Source organism: Lupinus angustifolius, chromosome LG14, assembly GCF_001865875.1.
Source record: "Lupinus angustifolius cultivar Tanjil chromosome LG14, LupAngTanjil_v1.0, whole genome shotgun sequence".
NCBI lineage: Eukaryota > Viridiplantae > Streptophyta > Magnoliopsida > Fabales > Fabaceae > Lupinus > Lupinus angustifolius.
In genome coordinates, this window is record NC_032022.1 from 11,735,819 (window position 1) to 11,759,126 (window position 23,308).

The 23,308-nt window shown below is 32.2% G+C and overlaps 2 protein-coding genes and 1 non-coding gene across 4 annotated transcripts; 1 reads left to right on the plus strand and 2 right to left on the minus strand.

Moving 5' to 3' along the window:
* On the plus strand, positions 1,056–1,127 carry TRNAH-GUG. Its single transcript has one exon. It is a non-coding gene; the product is annotated as a tRNA-His (tRNA).
* LOC109326817 (mitochondrial carrier protein MTM1-like) lies at positions 11,330–15,478 on the minus strand. 2 transcript variants are annotated; one of them, XM_019559665.1, is made up of 11 exons: positions 15,208–15,478; positions 14,981–15,169; positions 14,323–14,412; positions 13,835–13,963; positions 13,621–13,680; positions 13,343–13,513; positions 13,054–13,156; positions 12,511–12,602; positions 12,267–12,419; positions 12,009–12,067; positions 11,330–11,743 (listed from the first exon to the last, which is right to left on the minus strand). In XM_019559665.1, the coding sequence occupies exons 2-11, from the start codon at positions 15,164–15,166 to the stop codon at positions 11,611–11,613; spliced, it is 1,176 nt and encodes a 391-aa protein (XP_019415210.1). In that variant the 5' UTR covers positions 15,167–15,169; positions 15,208–15,478; the 3' UTR covers positions 11,330–11,610. The 2 variants fall into 2 exon arrangements, with proteins under 2 accessions (XP_019415210.1, XP_019415209.1); XM_019559664.1 differs by having other exon boundaries at positions 14,981–15,478.
* On the minus strand, positions 18,531–22,117 carry LOC109326820 (ubiquitin-conjugating enzyme E2 10). Its single transcript, XM_019559668.1, has 5 exons — positions 21,943–22,117; positions 21,786–21,871; positions 20,390–20,517; positions 19,360–19,464; positions 18,531–18,902 (listed from the first exon to the last, which is right to left on the minus strand). The coding sequence occupies exons 2-5, from the start codon at positions 21,853–21,855 to the stop codon at positions 18,759–18,761; spliced, it is 447 nt and encodes a 148-aa protein (XP_019415213.1). The 5' UTR covers positions 21,856–21,871; positions 21,943–22,117; the 3' UTR covers positions 18,531–18,758.

A 23,308-nucleotide genomic window follows, 5' to 3' on the forward strand; every position in this document is an offset into this window, starting at 1 on the left:
ATAAATTTTCACGATGAATTTATATTGAGCGTCACACTTCATAATCATATTAATATTAAAAGAATAAAATATTTCCTTAGATAACTTATTTCTTAAATCTCTTCATTGTTTGACATATGTCTTCTTTTTCTTCCCCTAAAAGTTTTCATTTAAAATATATTATAAATAGAAAAAATAATACATATGATTAAACAATCAGTGAATTTAAAAAGATAAGTTATCTCTGACTATGAAGATATTTTATTATCTAATATTAAAGACAAAGATATTAAATTCATTACACCTTAAGTTTTGGAATAGTTTAACAATAATAGATTCTCTGTTTTTTTTTTTTGCAATAGATAGTGTTAATTGTTGTTATATATTTATGCAGAGGACTTCCAAAAATGTAACTTATATAAAGTAAATGGATGGCTGGCGAAAATAGACACTCTCAATTTTTTATAAAGGAAAAAGTTATTTATTAGCCAAGGACCATGTATTACCAATGTAGAAAAGTTACACATTTATTCAAAGTTATTTTTTTGCACTTGTCTTAAATAAAATTACAGATTATTTAAAAGTCCAGTATAATAACCTATTATACGTAAGACATTTAAATATGTCAATAAGTCTACTATAAAAAGGCTAACAAATCTGTTTTTAAATATTTTTGTATACATTAATAATAAAATTATATTTTTTGAATATATTTATTATAATAAAACTTTATATAATAATATTAGTGCTGTTAAAATAATATAATCAAATTGGTCAACTGATTAAGTTTATTGATAAGTACCCTATAATCTAGTTTTGGCTATTTCCACCTTTACATTCATACCTCCACCAGCCAACTTTAAAGAAATGAGTTTAGAATTATATTTATATGCACAGCCAAACAAATAATTGATTATTTTAAACTAATTCGAATTTCGTGGGTCCTAACTTTTATCACCCAAAAAACACGTTATATTTTTCTTCCGAGAAATGAAAAAAGAACGTTCCGTATTTCGAAGTGTGGCTCAAACATTTATGCAGTATTAAATAGAGTTTACTTTAGACAATGTCAACTGGTGGCTGTAGTTTAGTGGTGAGAATTCCACGTTGTGGCCGTGGAGACCTGGGCTCGAATCCCAGCAGCCACACTTTATTTTTATAATAAAATAAGCATTCTCTTCCTTTATAGAAACTGCATCTCTAGTCTCTACGTTTTTTTTTTCAAATAGCAAGGACGATTATGCTTCTGAGAATAATCCATGACCCTCTATATATAACACAGAATTACATTGGTCAAAAAATAATTTTTAAAATTTATTTAATTGAAACACCTAATAATATGTTAGTACCAAACGTTGGTTTAGTAGTGTAAGGTTCTACTGGATCCCTAAAAGTCAAAGTTTGATTACTGTGAGTGACACTTGTTAAAAATGACAGTCACGAACTCCGAAAATAATTAGTTCTTTAGTAAAAAATATGAGAGAATAATATTGATAGTACCAAAAAAATGTATTAAGTTAGTAATTTTTCATAACTATATAGTTTGAGGGTGATATTAGAATGAAGATGGTTGTTGATGGTGAGTTATTCAGTTCTTCCTTTTCCTTTTCAACATGTTAACCACAAACTAAGGTTGTTGTCATTCCAAATTTGTGGACCAAAACACAAACTAATTAATTAAGCTCTGATGACCAAGCATTTTCTAATAAATAAACAAAAATAGAAAGAAAGTAAAGAAAATCTCACAATAGTATATGTGACCCTAAACATGCGGGTGCACCTTTAATTTCTACATCTAAACATGGTTGGTTTTGATTAAGAAAGCATGCATTGTCATTATAAAAGAAACTCCATATGGCTCTTCATTCTCACCACCCTCAATTCTTTGTTTCACAACTTTGTGTTATATACATTTCTCTCTCCTTTCTTTTCTCTCTTAGCTTTGAACAATCAAGAGAGAAAGAGGAGGGAGAGAGAAAAAGAAAATAAGAAAAAAATAAATATTGAGAAACATGGCTGTTTCTAATGATTCAGTTAGGGTGGTTACCTTCCTTGGCCTTATTTATGCAACCCTTGTGTCAGTGGCTTCTGCACAATCCCATGCACCTGCTCCAGGTCCTACAAGTGATGGTAATTATTGTTTCCTTTCTTTTTATTTCATTTTTTGGGTATATGATTTACATGTTCATTTATGTTCTTATTTCATGCTGATCCATTGTTCTATTGTTCCTACACCACAATCAATGTAGTTTTATTTGTTTGTTACATTGGTTAGGGACTTAGGGTTATTGTGGACAAGAATATTCATTGGTTATGTTAAGACATGTAACATGTTCTAGTTAGGTTCATTTTCGATTTGTTTTATATAATATTAAGAGATGTCATAGTACGTATACTATTAGAGTAAATGTTCTTAATGAACAAAAGGGTATCCTCTCATATTATTTTTTTGCTATGGTAACGATGAAGAGAGAAATTGCTAGAGATTTTGACAATAAGTCTAGTCAAGAGTTCTGAAATTTGATTTGTAATCTTTGTATCTATCTCCCTTTTTCACTCGATCACGTGCGAAGAAAATACATTAATTCAAACATAGACACTTGTTTTAACAATAATGTCAACATGAATTAGCTAGACCATTAAGGATGAAAACCATGCAATTAAGGTTATCATAATGATATACTCCCATTTAATATCCTTCTTCAAATAGCAGATCTGGGCTTTACATGATGTCTAAAACAATGGTAAAGGCATCTTGTATTTACATCCAAAATTGATTAAAAAAAATTTATTACTTATAAATTCAATGTCTGCCTTTTGAACATTATTGATTTTGGAGGGTTTGTTAGTATAATCAAGGGTATCTTATTACTTTATAGGTAAAGAACTAATTTGTTTATGTTTTGTAACTATTTCTCCTAACAAGTGTATCTCCTAAAAATTGAATTCTTGATCTTTTGGTTCATTTAAGGATCCATGAGGGTCTTACACTACTATACCAACGATTTGTTGATTATTGATGTTGGAGGGTGGCACAAGCTTATTTGGTAATAAGTTTTTCTTTGCAATTTGCAGGCACCACAATTGACCAAGCAATTGCATATATTCTAATGCTGCTAGCTTTGGTGCTGACCTATATCATTCATTAAGTCATTATCAAGGGACTCCTCATTCAGTTGTAATTTGATTTGGGGGGTTAAAGAGCCTTTTTCAATACTGAGAAAGGCGTTATATTCATGTAAAAAATGCTGAGGAGGTTTTAATTGGATAAATTATTTTTTAATTTTACTATTATTGCTCCAATTATATTCTTATTCTGATTTTATTAGTTGCTCTATTTATTGTGCTTTGTTTTTCCAAAAATAAATAATCTTAATGAATGAGACTCCACGAGATATATTGTTCCTATGAGGCCAAGATAAAAATATGAAAATTCAAGTAATCTATTAGTGGAAGAAGCAAATTCTTTTAACAAATTGTACAACAACACTTAAATCAATGCCCTTTCAAGATAGACGCACACCAATTCTTTTCCAAAACCAAAAAGAGCCAATTAATAATTACAATTGATAGAACTAATAGGCTTTTTTGGAACAAAAAACTGTTTATGTAAGAAAGCATATATCTCTGCCATTTTCCTTTGCATTAATTCTCCTCCATGTTTTATGAGATAATTACCCTTCATTCCATTTTCCCAAAAAAAATGATGCACCACCTGAGTTGATTATGTTGAATAATACTTTGACTTGAAACGAATTATTCTACTAATAATGTATTTTGCTTCAATAAAACTACATAATTGTAATGACAAAAAAAAAGAGAAAAATATACGCATTGGTTCACCATTCATATTTAGTCATAATTGATTTTTCAAAAAATAATCAAAATAAATATAAATAATATAATGACTATGTATAAATTGTCTACGATTACACTCAAAAAAATAATTATAGATGGTTTGAACTATGGTTGGCATTGAATGAATTCTGTTATGATTTACTATGATCCCTATGTTAGGCTTACACTGATACATGACCCCTTCTCTATCTTATATATTTTATAATCACTTTTTAGGAGATTGATTTTGGTTCTTTTTATAGTTTTTTCCTTCAAAATAATTGTTTTTATTATCTAAGTACTCTCATTAATTGACATGCATTGGTAAGAGAAAATAAGGAAGTCATAATAATGGATGATGTTTTTTATTAAAAAAATACATCTTATTATTAGTATATTTAATGAAAACAATCATATTAACTAACATTCTTAGTTACTATGAAACAACCCAATGGATCCTATAAAGAGGAAAAACCAAGCTATTCTAATGCTTTCTCTTAGAATCTCAAGCCTTTCCTAGACGAGCAAAACAAGGAGTAAATTGTAACTAATTTAATAAATATTCATTACACAACTAAAATTTAGCTATTTTCTTCTTTTGCTTTTAATGTAGACAATTGTTAATTCTTTCGTGAGGTTACTCAATTTAACAAATGGTTTGGTAAAATGGTATATGCCATTGCCAAAAGAAGAAGATGAATAGTAAATGATACTCAATGATGAATCTTGCCTATAACCAAAAAGAATAAAAGATAATGCATAGTTCTTTGAATAATACTTATGTGAATCTTATTGATTTGAGCTATGAAGATGAGCTCCTTTTATATAGTGTTTGATGAAAGATAAGAAAAAGGAGGGAAAACAAAAAAGGAAACTAAACTAATTAACAGATTAACTAACTAACAGAAAAATGCCAAAAAAGGAAAAAAATTAATCTGATTGGGCTTTAGTTGGGCTTTCTTCTGGATCATCTTTGATTGTAGGATCCTCTCTTAATAGCCCCCCACAAGCTGGTGTATGAATGTCGTTCATACCAAACTTGCTTATTAGATTGTTGAAAAGGCATAGGTGTTAGGGATTTTGTGAAAAAATCTGCAACTCGAAGGTTAGAAGGAATAGGGAGAAGATGGATGGTGCCATTCATAACTCTTTCGTGAACTATATGGCAGTCTATTTCGATGTGTTTTATTCTTTTGTGAAATACTGAGTTTGCAGCCAAGTATAGAGCTGACTTGTTATCACAGAACAAGCTGATTGGAGCGGTTTGTTGAATGCCTAGTCTTTGTATAAATGGAGTAACCATTGAGTTTCACAGGATGTCATAGCAAGGGCCCTATATTCTGTTTCTGCTGATGATCTGAAAACTGTAATTTTTTTCTTACTCTTCCAGGAAATCAAGGTTGACCCTATGAAGAAGTACCACCCTGTGATTGATCTTCTAGTGTCAAGGCAAGCCCCCCCAATCTGAATCTGAGTATCCTTTGAGGATAGTTGTGTTGTTATTGTGAAAGAACAATCCTTGTGTTGGTGAAGTCTTGAGGTATCGTAGAATTCTAAAGGTTGCTTGTTGGTGTGGTTTGGTGGGAGTTGCAAGGAATTGGCTAAGGCAACCAACAACATAGCTTATGTCTGGCCTTGTATGATTGAGATATAGCAATTTTCCCAATAATATCATGTAGGATGTAGGATCCTGAAGAGGTTCTCCTGAATTAGCTTGAAGCTTAGTATTATACTCCATTGGAGTTGAAGCTGGTTTGCAGGCAAGATGTTTTGAATATTGTAACAGATCCAAAGTGTATTTCCTCTAGTACAAAGTGATGCCCTCTTTGCATTTGGTCACCTCCATTCCTAAAAAAAACTTTAGTTTTCCAAGGTCTTTGATGTTGAATTCTTTGTGTAGAACATTCTTAGTATATTGAATTTGCTTCAAATCATTTCCTGTCAAAACTAAATCGTCAACATAAATTAGAATTACAGTGAAGTATGAAGCAATAGATTTAACAAACAAAGAATGGTCTGAGTTATACTTTGAGTAGCCAATTGTGACTAATGTCTTGGTAAGCTTATCATGCCATTCTCTACTTGTTTGTTTCAATCTATAGATTGATTTTTGCAGGCTGCATACAAGATTAGGAGTGGAAATGTGAAAACCAGTAAGGATTTTCTTATAAACCTCTTCCTTGAGATCACAATGCAGAAATGTTGCGTTTATGTCAAGTTGACATAAATGCCAATTGTTAATGGCTGCAAGGGCTAGGAAGACCCTAATAGTTGTCATCTTCACAACAAGGTTGAATGTCTCCATGTAGTAAATTCCTTGAGTCTGGTTGAAGCCTTTAGCCACCAGTCTTGCTTTGTACTTCTCTATTGATCCATCTGCATTATGTTTTAATTTGAAGACTCACTTGCATCATATTGCTCTTTTCCCTTCAGGTAAGTGGTGAGAAACCATGTGTTGTTGTTTTGTAAGGCTGTTAATTTAGTCTTAATAGCCTTTTTCCAACAATCTTGCAAAATAGCTTCATTGTAGCTTGTAGGAGTAGGAGTAAGAGAGATAGTTAATGAATAATGCTTGTGAGCTTATGACAGTTTGTTATAATAAAAGTAATTAGAAATAAGATACTTAACCTGTATTGAGGAAGATGGTTGTGAGTTAGAGGCTAAGCTACAATGATAATCATCTAGATAGTTAGGGGTTTTTCTGATCCTTTGAGAGTGCCTAACAATGTTTTCAGGGTTATTGTCAGATGTTGCAACATCTGAGATGGTTGGTGTATTGGATGTTACAATGTATGTGGTATAAGGAAGGTCAACCCATTGTTTAATGCGATCATTTTCATGAACATGAAGGATGGGTTGGGTAGAGTCTTCGAAATCAGTCTTAGTGAAAGGGAAGATATGTTCAAAAAATTGAACATTCCTTGAGATGAAAATCTCATTGCTATAGAGGTCTAAGAGTATATAACATTTTGTTCCCTTTTGAAATCCTAAAAAAATTCACCATCTTGATCTAGGATCAAGTTTTCTCCTTTGAGAGACAAAAGTAGAGGAATAGCATTAGCTTCCAAAAATCCTTACGTGCTTAATACCAGGTAGAGTATTATAAAGTTCCTCATAGGGGGATCTATTAGATAAGAAGGCAATAGGTTTTCTATTGATTAAGTGAACAAAGTGTGCTATACTAAAGATCCAAAAACATAAAGGAAGATTGGATTGAAAGATAAGAGCTCTTGCCACTGCAAGAATATGTTGATGTTTACTTTCCACTATGCCATTCTATTGTGGGGTTTCCACACAGGTTGTTTGATGTTCAATACCTCTTGAAAGATAAAAATATTTGAGCATGAACTCTTTGCCATTATCACTTCTAATAGCTTTCAGTTTAAAATCAAATTGAGTTTTTATATAGCAGACAAAGTCCATAACTAATTGACCTGCTTCAGACTTGGCTTTCATAAAGAAGATCCAAGTGAATATGGTCTTATCATCTACCACAATCATAAAGTATTTATGGCCTAGAGTAGAAGGAGTGGATAAAGGTCCCCAAATGTCTATGTGAACCAAATCAAAAGCACAAACTGATCTAGTAATGCTAATAGAGTAAGATAATCTCTTTTGCTTTGCTAAGTGACAAACATCACATGGATCTTTTGTTTTGTTACATTTGATAAAAGGAAACAAGGTTTGCATATGTATCAACTTGTTATGGGACAAATGTCCAAGTCTTGAGTGCTAAACATTGGAATCATTATAACTAGAGTAAACACTAATATGATGTGGCCTAAGATAGTTCTTGTTTGGTTGATTCATTGTGAATAGGCCTCGCTTAAGCTCAACTGCACCAGTCATCCTCAAGGAGTTCATTTCCTGGATCAAGCAATTGTCAGCAGGGAAGACTAATTTACAAGCCACTGAAGATGTTAGTTTAGAAACTGAAATTAGATTAAACTTAAAAACATGTACATATAATACATTTGTAAGATAAAATGTGTTTGAAAAGATAACAGATCCTGAGTATTGGGCAGTTATTTGATTTCCATTTTGCAAGAGTTACGGAAATAGGTTTTATTTGCTTGTACGTGTGATAGTGCATCAAGGAGCAGCAAACATGGTTTGTTGTTCATGTATCAATAATCCAAGTGAGTGAGTTACCTGGAAGTGAAACACAATTACCTATAATAGGAGCTTCTTGAGCATTGGTGGGATTTTGAATAGAACTTATCTAGTTGGTGTTATGATTTCCTTATCCAATAGACTGTTTGATTATAACCTTCAAAGCATCTTGTTGTCTTGTAGTGAAAGGAAGGTCTAGAGATGAATGATCTGTTTTGGTAGGATCATCGGTATAGTCTGAGTCTCCAGCTGAAAAAACTATTTGCAGTGTTGGATGAACTTGGAGGGTATCCATGCTTCTTGTAGCAAACATCAACAATATGCCCAATCCTTTGGCAATAAGAACAAGATTTCTGATTCCTACATCTTCCAAAAGTAGAGGATCTACCAGAACTGTTTGATCTACCAATGCCTCTAACTCCTCTTCCTCGACCTCTTATTCTTGATTCAGTGTTCATTCCAAATGTACTTGATGAGAACTTTGGTTCTTCAAGTTGCATTTGTCTTTCTTGTTGGATTAACATGGATAAGACTTTGTTTATGGAGGGAAATGGGTGAATCATCATAATTTGTGATCTAACAATTAAGAACTGATCATTCAATCTCGTTGGAAAACATATTACATACTCGTTTTCTCTATAATTCTATACAGTTGGGATTGTAGAACAAGAATATTTAATATCACAAGTGCAAGGAGGGATTGGTCCGTAATTATCAAGTTGTTGTCATAGCTTTTTATTCGATTGTAGTAGGCACTAATTGAATTATTCCCTTGTTTAATTGAATGAATCTCACCAATTAACTCAAAGATCATAAACATGTCTCCTAGATGATATCTTTCACGTAAATCATCCCAAATTTCTTTTGCATTTTCCATCCAGAGAACTAATTGAACAATGGAAGATTCTATGGATTGGGTTAACCAAGATACAACCAAATTGTTGCATTTTTCAGATTGCAAAGTTTTGATCATGGGTGAGGGGTCTTGGAAGAATTCCACCTATGAATTCTAACTTGTTTTTAGACTCATGAGCCATGGCCATAGCACGAGTCCAGGGATGATAATTTTCTCCATTTAACCGAGATGATACAAGAACAGTACCTGGATTTTCGCTGGGATGTATGTGGTATGGATTTGTTGGATCCATGGTGGGATTGATGATTGTAGTAGTGGTCATTTTGTTCAAAGATGTTGGCGATGACAGAAAGAGAGAAAGAAAAAACGGAAGCTAATCAGAGGCATAGTAGAGACACCCTTTAGAAGGGTGCTCTGAAACTATAGTATATGTCATTGCCAAAAGAAGAATAGGAATAGTAAACGATACTCAATGATGAATCTTGCCTATATTTGAAAAGAATAAAAGATAATGCAGAGTTTTTTGAATAATACTTCTGTGAATCTTATTGATTTGAGCTATGAAGATGAGCTCCTTTTATACAGTGTTTAATGAAAGATAAGAAAAATGAGGGAAAACAAAAAAGGAAACTGAACTAATTAAAAAATTAACTAACTAGCAAAAAAAAATGCCAAAAAAGGAAAGAGGTTAATCTGGTTGGGCTTTGATTGTAGGATCCTCTCTTAATAGGTTTGAAAAACATTTACCTAAAATTCTACAATCAATATCATCATGATTCATATTTCTGATATTTGGAAACAAATAAAATTTCATATAAAAATAATCAAATTCAATAAGATTAACACCTCTCAATCATTTACCTCATCATCTTCTTCTACAACAAAGCTTACGTTTTTCACCAACACTTCTAAGCAATGATACTAGTAATTACTTGGCTGTAATGTAATATTATTGACAATATTGTTTTTTTATACAATTAAAGGTATCCTCTCACATTTTCTAGTAAAAAACTAACCTCTTTCAAGATTCGTGGTTGTCCCTTCCAACAAAAGTCTCTCCCAGGAATCGAGCCCTCTCAACCTTGGGAATCCAATAGGACCTTATACCACTAGACCAACGCATTGTTGGTTATTGAGTTTTTTGAGGTTTCACATAGGTATCCTCGCACTGGAGACAATTGTGTCCGAGTCGGGAACATTTACATGTACGTGGGGCTAACTCTCCTAGCAGACATTGTTTCCATCCACAAGACTCGATCTCGAAATATTGCTTAAGGAAAATCAAACATGTATCACTTGAACCAACGTCTGTTAGTGTTGGTTACTGAGTTTGTTTCTTTATTACTCTTTCCTTCCATAAAAATGGATTATTTGGTAAAAGTGTTGTCCTAATTCAAAATTAAAATAATAAATGAGATAATTGAAAATTGCACACATGGATATTAGGAAGGGAAAATGTGCAGTAATTAACACTCTCATTTGGAAGAAGGTGGAGTATTGATGTGAGAAGAAATTATGAGTTGTACCGTCTGAGTAATCAAAACTTTTTTTTTTTTTGTATGGTATCTTTCATCCTTTAGTAAGAATGAATATTTTGATCATCCTAAAATGAATCTTACACCACCAGACAAATACTTTGTTGGTATGAGTAACTACAACTTAAAAAATTATATTAAATAATTAGACAAAAATCATTTAATCAGTGCAGACTAACCGAAGACTTTTATAAAAATAATAATTGAGTGCTTAATACTTGGACATAACTAGTCAATTGCACAACTTCTTAATTAGTTCTAATTGAAATTGAATTACAAGTTTTTACATTGGGAAGGAAGGGACATTTTAGTACTTAATTATAATAAAAGTGTAATATCTATCTTCCATTTATTTGGATCATCCTATGAATATTTTTTAAAGTATTAATACATTGGGAGTTTTTATACTTAATAATGAGTTTTTAGTGCAACTTAAGTACATGTCAATGAAATCACTTGCATCCTATGTCCTATTTAAATTTGCTCTGCCCTACACCTTGTAGTTAGCATTGCAAAAGGCACGAGTTGGTAGAGAATTCGACATTAGTAGCACATGTGTAAATTAATTTCATTGCATAATGCATTGCCCAAAATATATCAAAGAATTCCCATTTTCCAAATGATAGTCAGAATTTAATTTGTTCTTATTTCTAATTGGTATATTTTTGTCATCATTTTTGCCAACAATATTGCATTTTTATCCATAACATATCAATTAAAAATGATAAAATACAAACCCAACACCACAAAGTTTGGAATCATTTCTCCCAAAAATGACAATTCTTCACTCAACTTCCTCCTTTATATGAAGATAATCCTGGAGAATAGGGATAAATACAAGATATTTTCCTTCAATTTGTAGCGCAACCCATTCATATTATATTCCCCTATAATTTTGTAGCTTCAGGAAAAATACATAAAATTATATATGGGTTCACTTGACATTTCCAGTGTCTATAGCTTTCTTTATTTGTGAATTTCCCGTGTGTATAATTACTGTACATGACCAAATATAAACAAATCTAACTTTATTCAAAATTTGCTTTCATGGGAAACCAAAATCCCAAGTGCAACAATTTCTCCTGGCCAGAGGCAACAAAATTACTAGAAAACCTCAAAAAACTAAAACTAGGAACAAGTCATATTATTTTCCTATTCCATAATGTTAATTTATGATCAGAAACGGGTTGGTATGAGTTCCCTTCCTCAAAAAAACTTGTTGTGTAATGTGGAGAGATTCTAAAAAAAACCCGCTTCTGTGACAAAAAAAAAAAGCATGCAGAAAAAGAATCATGATGGTGAATACTGGTGATGTAGAACATACTTTACAACTTCATAAAATGAAACCACAATTCCAACGGAGGGGCCTGCTCTACCAACTCGTGGACCAAAACCTGTAAAAAGTCCCTTAAAGCCTCCATCTCTGGAAAAGCAACATATTGAAAAATGCACAAAGCATGTCAATGATCAGTTATATTAACCTATTAGTTAATCCAAACAATGTATGACTTAAGGGCAATCTAGTACTATAAGCGGAGGGAGAAGAAAAACCCTCAAACATTTACTATGGCAGATCAAAAGGGGAAAAAAGAAGTTAGGCTGATAGGGCAATGGTCTTTAAATTTCTATCATAAAATCGTGGACCAAATCAAGATGCAAAACATTTTGAATCCTAAGTTATGATATACCTCCAAATCTCCATCAGTGTCTGTCTTGTAGTCATTCTCAATGCCTTCACTGGATCCATCTGCAAAAATAAATTTTGGGGACAGTTTGTTTTGGGGACCACATTGTAAAAAAACAGTTAATTTAAATTAATTACGAGTTAACAACCACTGTTTTCAAAAGAAAAAAAGTAACATATGAGGAAAACCTGTAAAATTCAAGTTTGAATAATAAAAAATTCAATGTACATTTTAGAAACTTAAAAAACAAAGGAAGCAAACCTCTATTTGTCGTCTAGTTTTTGCAACATCTAGCGGACATGTAGCTCCGGCTGCTATGGTTCCTGCAACAAAACCAGCAGTAAAGTTTGCCCCAAGAACACCCAATGCATTGGCATCATCGCCTCCAACCAGTCTACGGAGTTCACTTCTAGTCTGCAAAAACAAGAGTAATTTCGCACATCAAAATAGAGAAGACTATTGAGAAAAACAACTTACAATGTCAAAGGATATGAATCAAACTCACAGGTTCCAGGGTTGACCAACATATCGCAGAGAAGGGTACATCCCGGGCAAGTTGAGCTCCCATGCCAGTCCACAGGGCACGATAACCTTGCACTGTAATGATAGTGCCAACACCTTCGTTAGCTATTTAGTTTATATGTAAACATTTAAATAGTATTTCATTGTTATATTAATAATCTTGCATCCCAGAAAGTGCCGCAATTGGTTATAGACATGAGAAACGTTAATAACTCTGTCACCCTACCTGCCTAACATATAGCGAAGGCTTATGGTTTGAATACCTATACCTAAGAACTAGACTAAACTTACGAAATTACCAACAAGCTAAATCCAAATATTCAGTTAGCTAACATTTATGTTATGGCAAACTCCATTAACCATGTGCTTGTCTAAAAACTTAATGAAACATCCACGTAAACCAAAGCCAAGTCATGAAATTTACAAGTATATGTTGCAGTGAACACTGAAACAATCAATCACCTTACAATTTACATTTATTATGGCTATCATACGTTCAGATTGTCACTAAAAGCTATACACTTACAGCTGTTCTGTGCACTATTTGTGCTCTTGACTTGTGAGACAACACCTAGTAGAGTCTGAACCACTCCAGGAGGCTTCTTACCAATTTGAGTCTCTTTAAATGCCTACAACAGAACTGGATAATGAGGACCCAATAATTTCGTAAAAACCAATGTGTTTGGTATAAGTTGTGTTTATATTTAACTATGATTTTAATCTGATATTATAAACTGGAAAAAAAAAGAACTTCAGTTTTTTTTGGTTTATAAGCTTTTTTTTTATATAAAATAAGCCTGTTGCCCAGGGTTTACCTGCATGCGAGTTCTTGCAAGTTCAATAGGATAACAAGTTGCACACGCTAGTGAGCGTGCCAATGAACCAGCTACTAAAGGCACATATGGAGTTATGCTCGGAGCACTTTTGGATGTGAATTCCTCCAACCAGTTGCGGAATATGTCATAGAAAGGAAGATAAATTCCTACCTGATATAAACATGAGAAAAATAGAAGGTCAGTCAGATAATTCATGTGCCCTTGCTATATAGCTTTGAGTACTTAATAAATCACTGCTGATTGACTTGTGAACTTACAGTTGGCACTGCGAGTGCCAAGCTTGCATTTGTGCCTCTCCATAGCCTAGCAAATCCTTCCTGAAAATGCAATACTACTCACATCAATATAGTGCGTAATTGTTAATGAGATACATCACACATGGAAACGATTTTTTTAAGCGCAGATGGACTACGCATCTAATAACATTCACTCGGTTTCCACTTCCCATCTATTAAAGATTAAACCACCAACCTGATGTACAATTTTGTAGAAAACATCCAGTGTTCCTTTGTACCGAAAACACTCAGGAGGACAAATTGAGACTGTACCTTCGATTCCAGCACGAGTACATGACGGAGAACATCTTAAGTCAGCAAACATCTGAGAAACAACATTGGAAAGGTCAATTTAATAGCTCAAATAGACAAAGGGAAATGTGAGATACAAATAAACGCTTCCATGGTCAAGCACCAAACAACTAATTTGGTTTCAAATTGATGCTTAACATCATTCAAGCTCTACCTATAACTATTAGACTACCCTCCATCTAGCCTAGTGTCATTACTAGGGCTTCCACAATGAGAGGAGTCTTCTCCAATCTCCAGACATGCCCAAATCACCTTTCCTACCACCTTCTCAAACAAAAACTCTATGTACAGGTACAATAATCTGTATAGAAAATGATACTTTAAAAAGGTTTTCACGGGAAACAGAAAGACAAGAAATAGTTCGAGATATACCATAGTTGGCCCAAAATAAGCCATACGACTAGTCACATTACTTAGCGGATGAGAGTAAGAAACCCCTGCAGCCTGTGCCTGCAACCGTGTCTGGTAAACAGAGATAACAAGTCAGGATACAACACAAGATAAATTACTAACCAGAACAAAGGGAACAAAAAAATAAAACTAAAAGAGAAATAAAATGCTTAGGAGTCATGAAATGCACTTGTGATATGACTTTGAAGTCTTTCCTTCCCCTTAAAAACTCAACTCGCAAAAATACCCCAAGGTCTATTTGCAAGTTGGATTTTGGAGGAGAAGGAAGGGAAAAGGGAAGGATTCAAAGCCATGAACTACACTTCTGAGATGACTCCGAAGTCTTCCATTTTCATTCATTCTTCTCTGAAACTAAACTCACAAATGGACCTTATGCACCATAGCCCTCTTAATGCAAAGGACAATTTCATTGATTACCCATAACAATATAACGTTCCTGTATTCATATTCATACTGAGGTTTCATTCCATAACGTCAAATAACAAATGAGCACCACAAAAGGTAAAAAAAATATTGATAACCTAAACCTAAATAATCAAAATTTGATCATCCTTTAGCTCTCTCACTTTCTCAACAAAAAAGCTGCGCATAACAAAAAACCACAAACGGTGTCGTTTACCTTGGCAACATCAAGAGGATTGACAATGATAGCGGAGATGAAAGCGGCACCGGCGGCAGAGAAACTTCGATCGACGAATCCCAACTTATAATCACCACCGGACGCTTCCACCGGTTGCGGCGGAGGAGAACAAATGCATCCCTGTGTATCGTTGGATTCGCATAACAATAAATCTTGTCCGTTCATTTCGATGGCTGGAACTACTGCACTTTGTTCGGAAGCCATTCATAGATTTTGAACTCGCTCTGATTCCACCATTTTTTTTTGTCCAAACAAATTGTAAAACGAGGAACAATGAAAACTGAAATTGTTACGCGACTTTTAATTAATTTGTTTGTTTTGGGTAAAAGAGAAAAATAGGAAAAATGTTTGGTATGGCGAATATGATGGTGGAGAAAGGAGAGAACGCCACGTTTGTTGAAAGGAAAACACAAAAAACAGATTCTAGTAATAGTCAATGCCCATTCAGGAGAAGAAGAAGAAGAATAAACTACTCAACACTGAAACCTGGACTGATTATGGTTCGTAAAGCGGTATTGAAGTTTAATTCAACATTCAGTCATTTTTCTTCATCGAACAATTAATGCGATAAAGATAATCTAAATTATAAATTTTAATGAAATTATATAAATCATTTCTTCATTTTTTATATATATTTATAAAAAACTCCTAATTTATATATATATTATGCTACTTAATTCTGTATAAGAAATAAATATATAATATTTTAAATTAAAAATTATGATAAGAGTAATTAAGTTAAAAAAATATCAAATAGTATAAGAGTCAATAATTTTTTATTATTTTTAAACAAAATGCATCGATAATTTTAAGAAAATATTATTTAAATCACTTTTATATTATATTGTAACAAACAAAAAATAATAAAAACGTATTAACTTATACTAATTGCACTTGTTTTAACAATATATCATATTTTATTTAAAAAGTCACATTTATTTCTATGCAGAGACAATGGGTGTAATATCGGTATATAATTAGAGTTTTTGTAGGTGTAAAAATTGAAGATTTTTATAATCTAGTTCCTCCACCACTGTGAACCCTAGTTAAATTCAGGCATGATACAGGAGCATAACAATCAACATATTGATATTGAAAGTTTCTTTTGTACAGTGTCGAGTTCTATTTTTTATTAATGGGAATTCTAGGTATCGATTTATATAGTTCGAATAAACTAACATTAAATTTGGAAACGTTAACTAATGGGTCATATTAGTCCAATTTTGAAACTAAAGAACACCCCTTTTATATAGATTTTTTTCCATTTCTCGTGGAGTCAAAGTGATTTGTATAATTTCACTAAAACTCAGGAGTGTAAGTTGAATTCACCATTAGTTATCTTCTATAAATTCATCCTCTAATTTTCTCCTACCATAATTTATTTAACTAGCAATATTAAGAATTTTTTAGGTTGTTAGTTACTTAGTTTATCATTCATCATTTTCTACATATTATTACTTAGTGTACAAATGAATAATCATATATATTGATATGTAAACAATTTTACAATCATATTATCAGTGTTGTGAAACCCGAGCCAGACGTCAAACCGGTAGAGGTCCCGTATTAGGTTTAACCGGTTAAACCGTCCGGTCTGACCGAGTGATTTCGTACATAATTAATAATTTTTATTTATAAATATATAGTTATATATAAATGTAAAACTTTATATAATTAATAATTATGTATAATTATATTGAAATAATACATCTTTATCTTTTTTTGGATCGTAGTAAAACAAGATATTAGAACATTGTCCCATTTTTTTTCATTTTTAGGTGAGCCGTCTAGTTTAATTCCCGGGTTAATCCGGTTTAACCGGGTTTAACATGGTCAGGCCGGATTTTTTCCGGTTCAAAGCGATTCAACTCTCATTCGGTTAAGACGGCAAACCAGAGCCATTTTCAAGTCCGGTCAGCGGTCAAACCGGTCGGACCGTCCGGTCCGGTTCTAACAACACTGCATATTACTAATATATAATACTAAAATTTATAATTTTAACTTACAACTATTTTAAAAAAATATATTTATCATTTTCATTCATTACAAAATTATATTTTTTTTTATTTTTCAGAATTCAGTGTAATTAATTTTTGTCTATAGAAGCATTAATCTATAATATTATATTTATTAAATTATTAAAAACATGGGTCGATAGTGTATGTCAAAACGAGACAACATAACATATTAGGACTCATTATTTTAAAGAGTTACCCTGACCATTCAATGTTTTTCGATGATCAAAATGATTTTATTTAATACAAATCTGAAGTTTGTTAAAGAGAAGTGGATAAATAGGGATGAAAGATGTAATAAATAAGAATAAATTTAAGACTAAATTTAAAAAAAAAAAAATACAAATGTGTATTAGATATAAAACATTAGAAAATTAAGAAAATATAAGATAATTAAAATATAGGAAGATACGGAACAAGATTATTTGTTAGTTAATTAATGCATGTGAATGGTGATAGCTTCTTATCAGAGTTAGCATGAGATGATAGATATCCTCATTTGAGGAAATCTTATGAGTCAATAAAATTCTTCTTATCATGTATTTGACTACATTCATAAGAAGTAAAACCCGAGATATTTGCTTAAGTTAGAACAACCTGCCAAGTGAAGATAATAACATAATTAATTAGCAAAAAAATAGAGCTATTTATAAAAATCAAATCCCGCAATTATGCTAGACGACTTTATTTTTTTACCAGAGGAGCTGGAGAATTGTATATATCTGCGTTCTTTTAATTTTTTTGCTATATTACTTTGGATGTGTATTGTGGCTAGCCTTTCAGGTTTGCGTTATCTTTGTTGTTCCCATTATTTCAAAAGTGAAACCAGCATTTGAGGGATTTGAACCTCACATCCTGTATTAAAATTAGACTGACTTAATTAATTTAAGCCTAAAAATTGGCAATTCCGAAAGTTGAACTGGCTAAACCAATCGAGTCAATAAATTAAAAAAAAAAATTACAACAATATTATTTTAAGATGAAAAAATCAAATATTTTTAACTTATTTATAATTATGTTTGTGATTTATTAACTTATATTATAGCAAAATATTTGTTGTTTAATAAAATATTAAACTAATTATGCGACTTTGTTATATTAAAGCATAACACATTGTTTGACAACATCCTAAATTTATTTGTAATATTTTATAATAGTCAAATCTTATTTGTTAATTGTTTAATCAAGATAATAATATTTTTGAATTTAGAATAGAGTTATTAAATAATGTTTAATACAAAATAAGTCAATCAGTCCAACCAATAACTCAATTCCCTAACCAAGTCATTAATCAATCTGAGTTTTAATAAGACTGATCTTTGTTATTCTATGATTCATTACATCTTAATTACAATAACAAATTCCCCTTTATTTGGTAATTAATTTGACACTCTTCCTTAAATTTCTTCCACAAAGAAAAACATTATGAATACATTTCTTTCAAGTGAGATAATCCTTGGATTCTTCAAACCTACATAAAGACAAATTCCAAACGAAAATATGGCATAGCATGATTAAAAAAAACAGTTAAAAATTTGAGCAAATCTTTAATTGGGCCAGATTTCACTGTCCTAAATTAACATTTGCAATACAAATTACAAACAACAGAAGAGAAGTTTTCCACCATTAATCTTTTAGTTGGAGGAGCCTTTGATTAAAGACAACAAATATTCATACAAAGGTTGTTTAGGCCCAAAACACTGCAAGTAAAAATACTCTCTCTCACAAATACCACAGGTCACTTAACCCATGGCATATTTCTGGGTCCAGCTTCTGGCAGTTGACTCATACTTGTTCCTGTCTGTCTTGTACATGTGGGCAATTTCAGGGACCAAAGGATCATCAGGGTTTGGGTCAGTCAACAAGGAACAGATTGAGAGCAGCACCTAAAGATGAAGAAGAAAATGTAAATAATGTGTAGTTGCAATTCAACATCTTGAACTAAATTTAAGTAAATATCTTTCTTGTAAGTAGCCAGCCATATATTAAGGTGTACTTTCATGGGAGTTATTCAAAATTAACCACATAATCCAAAGCCTATGCAAATCAGCCATTCAGGCCTCATAGCATAAAAGTATTCAGGATTTCAATTTTAATCCATCGCCAATGAAAAGATTTTTAACTTCATTCAATTTCAATCATGTGTTATTTAATGATGATGGAATAGTAAAAATGTTCTACATTATATCAAAATTAGATATGGATGTTAAAGTAGTATCATGTGCCCAATTGTTGGACATGATAACTAAGGAATTGTGGATGTATTTACACTGGAAGGATAAGTAAAACATACTTTAAGAAATGATAGCTTTTCACATCATGTGAATCAATCAAGAAACAAACCTTGGAGATGGTTAGAGCAGGGCTCCACTGCTCCTTCAATATGTCAAGGCAAATGCTTCCATTGCTATTAATATTTGGGTGAAAAACCTTTGTCCTGAATGCAACCTGGAAGTTATTTACAAACCATGAGTATGCATAAGCATAACTTGGTTGAAGGAAATACCAAGTGCTCACGATAACATAGAACACAGAATTCGTAGATATGTACAGAAGGTAAAGCCTTATTAAGATTCTCAGCTAAGGATATACTCCTTGTATTGCAATTTTTTTCTTTCCATTTTATAAACCTTTGAGATGTTAAAGAAGCTATGAGTATTAGTAAGTCTCCCTTGTACAATAAAAGATCCAAACTAATTAAGTTACAAAAGAAAAGAGGTACTACAGAATTAATTGATTATGAACAAGTAGAGAGCATGAAAACATAATTATTCCCATTCCTGCGAATCGCGAGAGGTGATCCCTGGCTATTCTCGTTTTGGAATGAGATGGGATGTGAATCAATTTGGTGAACCAATGATTAGATATCATACAGCAAGAACGCATAAGCAAAATGTTGAAGCATAACACAAAGAAGTGAAACACAGGAACTTGAGTGACAGTGTGGCACTACAGAAGAGGCAGGGGAAGGCAAGAAAACTCTAATGGCTTCTTATAAAACACACACTTCAGCATTTATATCACGCAAACTGGTTATTCATCAATAGAAGTCTTGGGTGAGATATATTCTTTATTTTCTTTAATTATTTAACCTTGCTATGGACATATGACTAATTTAAATGTGTCTTAACTTAGCCATTTAACTAGATCAAAAACAACAAAATAAGGTTTAATAAAAATTAGAGAGTGCCAACTAAAATGTAGAACAAACTCAAATGTTGTACCACATAAATATACCTCGATGTACCCGATATTTGATAAAGTCATTGCATGCCACATACCCATACCAAAGACTGCCACCATTATGTAACTATGGTACAGAGTTAAAGACGGTAGAAACATTACAAAAATTGAGACTAGAATGATTACAAACCTTGGGTGGCTTAAAGGGATAATCCGGAGGGAAATGAATAGTGACTAGGAAAACACCTCCGGCATAAGGGCTGTCTGGAGGACCCATAATCGTTGCTTGCCAATGAAACATGTCTTCCGCAACAGGACCTGCACCATTTTGAAAGGGGCGAAACAAGGAATAAGCACGAATTTCTTCTAAATGTCAACATAGACATCGGACAAATTCCTAACAAAAAATCACAACAAAGCATCTCATGTGTGCATTGGTAGGCTAGAAAACTTCCAGCTATATTTATAATCCAAAGACTAGAGCTATACCATCAATGTTTTTCTTGTTTGGCAATAAAGATCAATGCCATCTTAAGATCTTCAGGACATTTTAAGTCACTTAGGAGAGAGATTAATTACAAAAAACCATGCACCTTTCATCAGAAAACAAGAAATAAGAATAAATTCCATCCTTAAAGAGCATGCAAGATAATTACCAAAACAATGACCAAAATGAAAAATAAAAGTAAATAAAATGCACACTTCAAAAAATACCAACTATCACATATTTTGTTAATTTTGATATCAGTTGAGAAATTCTCATGCTATAATATATACATATGTAGCATCTGGTAAACATGTTAGAAATGGACAAAACATATGTTTGGCGTATTTTATAAATAAATCAGGGAAAAACGTTTTGATTTTACAAAAACGGTTTGTCTCTTCGCCAAAAGCTAACGTAGTATGTACACTTGCAACACTAATTGACCCTGAATGGGAGCAACACCAATTTCATAATACAGAAAGAATATAGTGATAAAAAAATACAGGGGAATGCATGTAAGAAAGGAACGATGAACACAAAATAATATAATCATTTATCATGCAGTAATAATAGAAGAATTCAAGCTTAAAACATGCACAAACAAGTTTCATATACACATATCCCTCACGCTGCAAGTGATATGCTTCACCTGAGGCAGCCACAATATAGTGGTTGCGGTGACCATCACAAATTGCGGTATATCTCTGAATCACAACAGGCCGCATTGGGCCGTAACACAACCGCAAAGGCCACATCGAATTCAAAAATGTTTTTTATCTCAAAATAATTCACACTGCAAAGTCCACAATCCACATCGCAATGACCGCAATCGCGACCGCAATTTAAAACACTTGCTGCATATAAACTAGGATATGATATTAGGAAAATCGATTTCCCATCAGCATGATCAAGTCAAACCACAAAAAATGCAATTAATTCATTGAATGACCTTATAACACAAATTTCAAAACTAATACATTCCGTACAAACATCAAAACTAGATAGAGAATAAAAAATCATATTAATTCCAACAAATTCATGACCAATATTATTTATTTACAAATTTAAAATAAAAAAGCAAAATCAAAGCAATTAATACCAGCACTGCAAGAGGTAGGAGGATCCTTCTGTAGATCCTTGAGTTCTTTCAAGATCCGCTTCGATGCCATCGTTAAAACTCAAAACCTAATCGAAATTAGATCATATTAGATGATGGAAATTAAATTATGAATTATTAAGATCGTAAACATACATACCTAGCTGGTAAGAGAAAAGCTGAAGCAACAACAATAACAGAGATCCTCTTTTCCTTATGCCGTGTTTGGATTTGGAGGTTTGAGGAGAAACAACGGCAAAAGAGAGAAATTGGAAGAATATAAGAAAAGGGGATTGGTGGAAGAAACTGTGGTTTTATAAAAAGTCTTGTGCGGTTTCTCTCACCAATCAATCCATTTTCTCCTTTATTTTTCTTCTAATGATAATAGTAAATTACATTCACGGTAAAACTCCACCACCCTTCATTTTTTTTTTTATATTTACCTTGATGATAATTATATTGATCTAATTAATTTAATAGTATAATATTTATACCAAATTTTTATATATATAGTTAGTATATCATCATTTATTTATAAATAATAATTAAATATAATTAAAGGATGATATAATATTGTTGCATATATTTTTTCTAACTTCCTGTGAGTATAATTTTCTGATAATAATAATTAGATTGTTGAACTGTTATTTATGGATGGGGGTCCTAGTTGGTGTTTCATCTACAAAATCCACTGTTTTTTCCGGAGTCAAAAAGTGGCATCCAAAACTAGTGGTCTTTATCTCTCATTTAATACCATTGATCTAATGGTATAAGACTTTATTGGATCTTAGTTTAACCAAAATATTAAATCTTTGATTTTCATGAGCAATAATTATTGAGATGAATAGTCACACACTATGAAGCATAAATATGGATACGTGTGTCGGATACGTATCCGATACGTCGACACACACTTTTTCTAAAATATAAGATACGACACGTTCAAGGATACGTGTATAAAATAATAAAAAACACATAAAATATGATAAAATTATAAGTGTAAATCAAAATATCCAAGGTAAAAAATATAATGAAAATTGAAAATCATTGTCCTCCAAAATTCCAAGTATCAAAATTACATAATATAGTAGAATAATTCATAAAATTTCTTATTGTCTAGCCTTAGAAACACAAATAGTATCAATTTCATCTCATCCTTAATAGCAATGTTGTGGATCAGAGAGTCGATATGGTAGACCGACTATTGGAGGGTCAATGCGGTGTAATAGTATGTTGGTATGAGTCTTTGTGACCTTTAAATAAGTTGATGTTTTATTGAAAATGAATTTATCTTATCCTATTTTATTGAAAACAAATCTATTATCCTATATTTTATTGTAAACGAATCCGATACGTGTTTTGATATTTATTTATTTCTTTTCTGGATACTCTACAAATACGTATCCTTCATGAATCCGAGCGTATCTGTGTCGGACACCGGCAGGCGAGGGCGTTTGACGAATCTGTGCTTCAGAGGTCACACAACCCGAATAAGATTAGTTTATCATCCATGAGTTAAGAGAATA

Excerpts from the sequence above, each read along its gene's own strand:
- LOC109326817 (XM_019559664.1), bottom strand. The coding sequence starts at position 15,205 with ATGGCTTCCGAACAAAGTGCAGTAGTTCCAGCCATCGAAATGAACGGA. Across the intron at positions 13,681-13,834 it reads TCTACAAAATTGTACATCAG|GAAGGATTTGCTAGGCTATG; the intron begins GTTGGTGGTTTA and ends TTGCATTTTCAG. Across the intron at positions 13,514-13,620 it reads TGGCACTCGCAGTGCCAACT|GTAGGAATTTATCTTCCTTT; the intron begins GTAAGTTCACAA and ends TGTTTATATCAG.
- LOC109326820 (XM_019559668.1), bottom strand. The coding sequence starts at position 21,855 with ATGGCATCGAAGCGGATCTTGAAAGAACTCAAGGATCTACAGAAGGAT. Across the intron at positions 20,518-21,785 it reads TCCTACCTCTTGCAGTGCTG|GTCCTGTTGCGGAAGACATG; the intron begins GTATTAATTGCT and ends AAAATGGTGCAG. Across the intron at positions 18,903-19,359 it reads CTGCTCTAACCATCTCCAAG|GTGCTGCTCTCAATCTGTTC; the intron begins GTTTGTTTCTTG and ends CTTCATCTTTAG.